Source organism: Mandrillus leucophaeus, unplaced genomic scaffold (assembly GCF_000951045.1).
Source record: "Mandrillus leucophaeus isolate KB7577 unplaced genomic scaffold, Mleu.le_1.0 Scaffold15, whole genome shotgun sequence".
Classification (NCBI taxonomy): Eukaryota; Metazoa; Chordata; class Mammalia; order Primates; family Cercopithecidae; genus Mandrillus; species Mandrillus leucophaeus.
Window position 1 is genome coordinate 3170050 of NW_012101476.1, and position 8264 is coordinate 3178313.

Below are 8264 nucleotides of genomic sequence, written 5' to 3' on the forward strand. Positions count from 1 at the left end.
AAATACAAAAATTAGCTGGGCGTGGTGGCGAGTGCCTATAATCCCAGCTACTCAGGAGGCTGAGGCAGGAGAATCGCTTGAACCTGGGAGCTGGAGGTTGCAGTGAGCCGAAATAGTGCCACTGCAATCCAGCCTGGGCAACAGAGCGAGATTCCGTCTCAAAATAAATAAATAAATAAATAAAATAAAATAAAATAAAATAAAACAACAAAAACAAATGTAATACTAATTAAAACTCATATGAACCTGAAAAAATTATAGCAGATAGGATAAATATATGCTTAGTAGTATTTATTTTGAACATTTCCATTTGAAAACTAGCATATTTTTGTGATTTGAAAAACATAATGTACACTTAACACATAAATAGGTAAACCTAAGTATGTGTTAAATGATGAAATGATGAATTTCACGCCACTGCACTCCAGCCTGGGCAACAGTACAAGACTCCATCTCAAAAAGAAAAAAAATAAAAAAGAATGATAAATAATACCATTCATTTCCAACAAAATACTTTGAATTCCCAAATTGCTGCTATCAACAAAAATAGTGCTTAGACCATTTGGGCTTTAAAACTTTTTCTTTTCTTTTTCAGACAAGGTCTTGCTGTGTTGCCCAGGCTGGACTGTAGTGGCCTGGTCCTACCTCACTGCAGCCTTGAACTCTAGGGCTCAACAGATGCTCCCATCTCAGCCTCCTGAGTAGCTGAGAGCACAGGTGTGAGCCACCAAACCAGCTAATTTTTTTTTTTTTTAGAGATGGGGTCTTACAATGTTGCCCAGGCTGCTCTCAAACTCCTGGGCTCAAGCGATCCTCTTGCTGAGGCCTCCCAAAGTCCTGGTATTATAGACATGAGCCACCGTGCCCCGCCTAATAGCCTAAAAGCTTGTGTAAATATTATTTCTGCTCAGGAGGACACTAGTGTAACATCTGCTATCCCTGTCCTTCATTATGATTGACAGAAAACCTACCTATCTTTCCAGGTAGTCTTAAAAGGCTGTTCAAAAAATGAAAGCAGGCCGGGTGTGGTAGCTCACGCCTGTAATGCCAGTACTTTGGGAGGCCAAGGCGCGCAGATCACCTGAGGTCAAGAGTTAGAGACCTGTCTGGCCAACATGGCGAAACCCCGTCTCTACTAAAAATACAAAAATTAGCTGGGGGTGGTGGTGCGCGCCTGTAATCTCAGCTACTTGGGAGGGTGAGGCAGGAGAATCGCTTAAACCCAGGAGTCAGAGGTTGCAATAGGCTGAGATTGCACCATTGCACTCCAGCCTGAGCAACAGAGTGAAACTGTGTCTCAAAAAACAACAAAAAAAATGAAGGTAGCAAAGTCAGTTGAAACTAAAAAGGTGTTTCTATAATTTAAATATAATTAGATATGGAAAATAGAGAAAAATGGAGTGCAAAAAATGACAAAAGGAGGAAGGCTTATTCGCCAGCTTCTTCTACTTACTGGGAGCCTGAGTAACATCTTAGGAGAAGCAACAATGAGTGGTTTTCTGAAGTTCCGGACCATTTGTCTTCTAAGCAAGTGGAAATACTGTGCGGGAGTTGTTGGATGAACCACAAACATGTTCACAGTGTCTCCATCCACCCCCTCTTCCGCACTGTCACACATCTGGGAGAGAAGTGGCAAGAAAGGAGAAGAACATTCAGATCATCTATTTCAGTCGTAGTGACAATGGGCTAGCCAAAGGGAAACACAGGTGTTCTCAATTACAGCAGAAAAGCTATTGCCCAACATTACAGAAAAATACCAGCAGGTGCATTAATGAACGGTGCGGTATTAACCAAAGGAGAGCTCTGATGGCTTTCTCCACTGGCCCAATTCTGTGTCATCTAACACAATTGTTTCAAAACACGGCTAGACAGAACAATCATCTGGAAATAACTTTTTTAAAAAAAAACAAAAACATATTCCGATTACTACAGGGTTAAGATAGGGGAAGGAAGCACTATCAGAATCTCACTTTCCTAATGTAATAAACAAAATGATTGTCGGTGTGTGTGTCTGTGTGTATGTGTGTGTGTTTTAAGACAAAAATAAAATCAAAAGCAGCTCATAGAAAGGTTGAAAAATTCAGGGCAAGGAAGTTAAATCTCAGAAGATCCTGGTGGGACAGAAAGCCGAGGCATAACTCCTAACCCTACCCCAAAGGCAGTGAAAGGAAAGAAAGAGAGTTGACAAAATCTGGACAATTCTTTTTATTGTTGTTGTTACAGAGTCTCGCTCTCTCGCCCAGGCTGGAGTTCAGTGGCACAATCACAGCATACTGTAACCTCAAACTCTGGACTCAAGCAATCCTCCCACCAGAACCTCCCAAGTAGCTGGGACTACAGGTGCCTGCTACCACACCTGACTAATTTTAAAATTTTTGTAGAGATGGGGTCTCGTTATGATGCCCAGGCTGGTCTCAAACTCCTGGGTTCAAGCGATCCTCCCGCCTCAGCCACCCAAACTGCTGAGATTACAGGCATGAGCCACCGTGCCTGGCCTTAATCATGATCATCTTCTTTTTGCATACACACTTGATTCCCTTGACCCTTCACTCCAACCCATAAACCTAGTTAATCCCCACTTTCTGCCTGTTCCATGTCTGCAGAGAATGTAGCTGGAGACAACACAAAATCACACCAATGGTCTTTAGAATTCTGACCAAGAATCTCAGGTGGGGCCTTAAGGACCTTAGACTCTTAAAAACTCTATTTCCCTAATTCACTCATTCTCCTTCTTTCCCAGGTGACTAATTCACACCTTTAAACTCAGGACCTCCTCGTCCATCACCACTCTCAGCTAATGACCTCAGAGATGTCCTCAGACCATCTACACACAGATTCTCACCTGCACCCATCTTCTCTGCCTTCCATTTACTGCCACCAACCATGCTCCTGTCTAAAGCTAATTTAAGCCACCATGTACTAGAGCCTACCCCATCTTAAGCATGCAAGGAAATCATTCAGTTATTCTGCCCTCACCCCTACATCACCATTCTCTTCTTCTCTACTAGATCATGCCTGTCACCAAACAGGCCTTATTTCCTACCTTTAACACAAAGGCCTGGCGCGGTGGCCCACACCTGAAATCCTAGCACTTTGGGAAGCCAAGGAGGCAGTATCACATGAGGTCAGGGGTTCAAGAGGCAGTATCACATGAGGTCAGGGGTTCAAGAGCAGCCTGGCCAACATGGTGAAACCCTGTCTCTACTAAAAATACAAAACTTAGCCGGGCATCATGGCACACACCTATAATCCCAGGTACTCGGGAGGCTGAGGCAGGAGAATTGCTTGAACCTGGGAAGCAGAGGTTGCAGAGAGTCAAGACTGCACCATTTTACTCCAGCCTGGGTGACAGAGCAAGACGCCATCTCAAAAAGAAAACAAAACACAAAAAGAACTCTTGACACAAATTTCCCCACCAGCTATTGTCCCATTTTCTTATTCTATTTACAGGAATACTCCTCAAAAGATTTAAGTTGACTTTCCTCTTTTTTTTTTTTTTTTTTTATTATTTTTTTTTTTTTTTTTTTGAGACAGGGTCTGGCTCTCTTGCCCAGGCTGGAATACAGTGGCGAAACCTCAGCTCAGTACAACCTCTGCCTCCCAGGGTCAACTGATCCTCCCACTTCAGCCTCCCAAGTAGCTGGGATTGCGGGCATGCACCACCGCCCAGCTAATTTTTTTAGTTTTATTTTTAGCAGAGATGGGGTCTCACCATGTTGCCCAGGCTAGTCTCAAACTCCTGAGCAAGTGCTCCTCCCACCCTGGCCTCCCAAAGTGCTGGGATGACAGGCGTGAGCCACCGCGCTCGGCCCACTTTCCTCCCTGGAATACGTTCTGGAGATCTACTGCACAGGACGGTGACTGCAGTTAACGTACTATATACCTGAAAACTGCCAAGAGGATAGATTTTAAATGTTCTCTTCCCAAAAAAATGGTGAGTATGTGAGGTGATGGGTCTGTTAATTGCTTGATTCAATCATTTCACAATGTATACCTGCATCAAAACATCACATTTTATACCATTAATATATACAATTTTACATTTGTCAATTAAAATTTTTAAATAGATACACTTCCCTTTCTCTAGAATCAGGAATCAGGGGTGTCCAATCTTTTGGCTTCCCTGGAAAAAGAATCATCTTGGGCCACACATAAAATACACTAACAATGGCTAATAAGGTACAAAAAAAAAATCACAAATAATGTTTTAAGAAAGTTTATGAATTTGTATTGGGCCACATTCAAAGCTGTTCTGAGCTGCATGTGGTCCATGGACACAGGTTAGACAGGTTGCTCTAGATGGTCCTTAGTATGTCATCAACCATCAAATGGACTCCTGATTTCTAAATCCAGTGGTTCATTCTTACGCCTCATCTATTTATTATTTGTATATTTTTAGTAGAGACAGGGTCTCACTGTGTTGCCCAGGCTGGTCTCAAACTCCTGGGTTCAAGCGATCCTCCCACCTCGGCCTCTCAAAGTGCTGGGATTACTTCACTCCTCATCTTAATTGACATTGACACTCCCTCTTCTTTGATATGTTTCCTTCGCTTGCTTTCTAAGATCTTCCTCCCACCTCACTGGTTGCTCCTTCTTCATCTCACTTACTCTTCTTCTCTGCATCCTCTGAGGTTGGACTATCCCAGGGTCCAGAGCTCAGGCACCTTTTCTCTTCCACTGTGCTTACTGCTTTGATGACTTCATCCAGATTCATGACTGTCAATGTCATCTAGTGGCCGATGACTCCGAAACTGTATCCCGCACCTACCCATTTCCTCTATTTCTTCAAAAACTAGTAGTTTTGTATTTCACATGTCATTCTTTAGTTTATCTACCATTACTCTAATTTCTTTTTAAATAAAATTCTTGATGTCATCATTAATGTAACTATCCATCTATGTGTTGTTCTATCTACCTATCTATTAAGCTATCATCTATTTATACATTTTAGCGGCACACATGCCAAAATCATTAACGATATGCATGCTGAAGTACTTGGGGTGACATGTATTGATATCTCTATTTATTTATTATGTATGTATGTATGTATGTATGTATTTATTTATTTATTTAATTTTTTGAGACAGAGTCTTTGCTGTCCAGGCTGGAGTGCCATGGCGTGATCTTGGCTCACTGCAACCTCTGCCTCCTGGGTTCAAGCGATTCTCCTGCCTCAGGCTCCTGAGTAGCTTGGATTACAGGCATGAGCCACCACACCTGGCTAATTTTTGTATTTTTAGTAAAGATGGGGTTTCACCATGTTAGCCAGGCTAGTCTCAAACTCCTGACATCAAGTGATCCACTTGCCTTGGTCTCCTAAAGTGCTGGGATTACAGGTGTGAGCCACTGTGCCCGGCTGATATCTCCATTTATTTTGAAATGAATCAAAAATAAGATGGATTGAAGGATACCAGAATGACAGATGAATAGATATGTGACAAAACAAGTATAATAAAAAATAATGGTGAATTCTAGGGAGTGGGTATATGAGTATTCGCAGTAAATTCTTTTTTTTTTTTTTTTTTGAGACGGAGTCTCGCTCTGCCGCCCAGGCTGGAGTGCAGTGGCGGGATCTCCACTCACTGCAAGCTCCGCCTCCCAGGTTTTTACGCCATTCTCCTGCCTCAGCCTCCCGAGTAGCTGGGACTACAGGCGCCCGCCACCTCGCCCGGCTAGTTTTTTGTATTTTTAGTAGAGATGGGGTTTCACCGTGTTAGCCAGGATGGTCTCGATCTCCTGACCTCGTGATCCGCCCGTCTCGGCCTCCCAAAGTGCTGGGATTACAGGCTTGAGCCACCGCGCCCGGCCTGCAGTAAATTCTTTTCGACTTTTCTGTATATCTGAAAGTCTTCATAATAAACCATAAGGAAGTAACACGCAAAAAGAGACATTTGTAATGATTCACACCAAATGAGGACAAAGGCTATTTCTGGGAGGATATTTCAAATGTTTTAATAACCAGCCAGGGTCGGTGGCTCGTGCCTGTAATCCCAACACCTTGGGAGGCTGAGGCGGGCGTATCACTTGAGGCCAGGAGTTTCAGACCAGCCTGGCCAACATGCAAGAACACCGATCTCTACTAAAAACACAAAAATTAGCCGGGCATGGTGGCATACGACTGTGGTCCCAGCTACTTGGAGGCTAAGGCAGGAGAAGCGCTTTAACCCAAGGGGCAGAGGTTGCAATAGCCGAGATCACACCACTGCATACCAGCCTGGGCAACAGAGCGAGACCCCATCTCAAAAAAAAAAAGGTGTCTAGGAGATTCTGATGATCAGTCTGGTATAAGAACTGCTGATCCTGGCACAAGAGAACTTTAATTGCCATAAAACCGTGATACTATTATACCTGATACATTATGTTTCCGAAGAAAATTGACATTGCATCAAATCTGTTTCCCTCAAATACTGAGCTATCTTACAGTTAGGTGGGCGTTAAGCTACCCGCAGGAGGTAGAAAAGCTCTAGGAAGCAGGACAGTGATTGTTTGACTCCAGAAGACATTGCCTTACCTGCAGGAAACGCTCTATTCGACAGGATGAGTGGTCTGGCCCAGCCCCGTCGTAGCCGTGTGGAAGGAGGATGACGAGGCCGCTTTGGAGGAGCCACTTGGCTTCTCCTGGAAAAGCACCATGTGGGGAGTAAGAGCTCTGCGAAGCGGGGACAAAGCGGCCTCACGTGACTCAGCTGGGGAAATCAATGTTAGTTTTCTGCCTGACCCCCCAAAACTGCTTTTATTACATGCACTTTCTAGAACTATTATGCTATACTTAGGGAAATGTCCATTTCGTTGAATGAAAACTTATCATGGGCTGGGCACGGTGGCTCACACCTGTAATCCCAGCACTTTGTGGGGCTGAGGCAGATGGATCACTTGAGGTCAGGAGTTTGAGACCAGCCTGGCCAACATGGTGAAACCCCGTCTCTACTAAAAATACAAAAATTAGCCAGGTGTAGTGGTGCACGTCTGTAGTCCCAGCTACTCTTGAGGCTGAGGTGGGAGAATCACTTGACCCCGGGAGGTAGAGGTTGCAGTGAGCTGAGATCGTGCCACTACACACCAGCCTAGGGGACAGAGTGAGACTCCGTCTCAAAAAAGGAAATCATAACCTATCACGGCACAGGCCCTGGGCTTTTACGAGTGGAAGACAAACTCAAAGGGGAACGCTCCCAGCTTCCTGGACAGCACATGCCACTCCGATATCACTGCAGGCACCACTCTTACAAGAATGGGCAGCTCCCACCTTTCTCACAGCCCGGCTGACAACACAGGCCACTGTCTTGAAACAAGGGGTGGTGGACACGACAGAACAGTCTCTGGACAAGTCAGAAGTCCAGGCTCCTCAGGCACTTTTGTTCCTCCCAGTGAAAATGTTACAGAGAAGCATGACTATCGGAAAGACTGAAGGCGGGTATTCAAAACCCAAGAATGGGCATCCCTGGAAAATGGGATTCAGGGTCTGGGGAGAGACTCAGATGTTTACTTCAATTCCTTCTAATTTTTACAGTGAGCAGGTACTGCTTTGGAAGTTCTCAGACACTGGAGCGGGTTTTCATGGCCCTACTGACTCCTGGGCACAGGCGCTGGGCGGCACCAGTGCTCCTGCTGACAGAGAGCTTGGGTGTTCGTCCTAGTAACACATGAACCTGACAGTGGCTACACTCCCGTCATAACAGAGTGACCCCAACTCCCTGGAGGTGCCGCTACACACGGGAGTCTCACAGGCAGCAGCGGCCCCTTTTCATTCATTTGTCCCCATGAGGCTGGGGCCATGCAGGGACCCCCACCTGTACCCACCTTATATACTGACACCAACCTCCAGAGATGAATGTGTCAAAGATGATCTGGGCACCATTGAAGAAATCACCAAACTGTGCCTCCCACAGGGGCAGTAACTTTGGGCTCTCAATGCTCATCCCGTATTCGAATCCCAAGACGGCCTCTTCTGACAGGGGGCTGTTGCTGACCTAATCCCAGGGAAGAGAAGGAAACGCTGGCATGCGAGGGCAAGGGCAGAGCATTGGGTTCCTGGGAACTTATCAAAGGGAGGTGGTGCGGAGAGGGAGCCTTGCTCTCATTCATCACCACATTCTTTTTGTTTGTTTGTTTTTGTTTTTTGAGATGGAGTTTCGCTTTTGTCGCCCAGGCTGGAGTGCAATGGCTCCATCTCAGCTCACTGCAACCTCCGCCTCCCAGGTTCAAGCGATTCTCCTGCCTCAGCCTCCTGAGTAGCTGGGATTACAGGTGCCCGCCACCACGCCCAG

At 45.3% G+C, this 8264-nt stretch overlaps 1 protein-coding gene across 1 annotated transcript in view; it reads right to left on the reverse strand.

Annotated features, from left to right (window-relative positions):
• Positions 1–8264, reverse strand: part of DHTKD1 (dehydrogenase E1 and transketolase domain containing 1) — a 61510-nt gene that overhangs the window by 11426 nt on the left and 41820 nt on the right. The window contains exons 11-13 of the mRNA XM_011974895.1: positions 7817–7967; positions 6512–6618; positions 1454–1618 (exon numbers count right to left, since the gene is read on the reverse strand). Of these exons, the coding sequence (XP_011830285.1) occupies positions 1454–1618; positions 6512–6618; positions 7817–7967 (423 nt within the window). The remainder of the gene's footprint in view (positions 1–1453; positions 1619–6511; positions 6619–7816; positions 7968–8264) is intronic.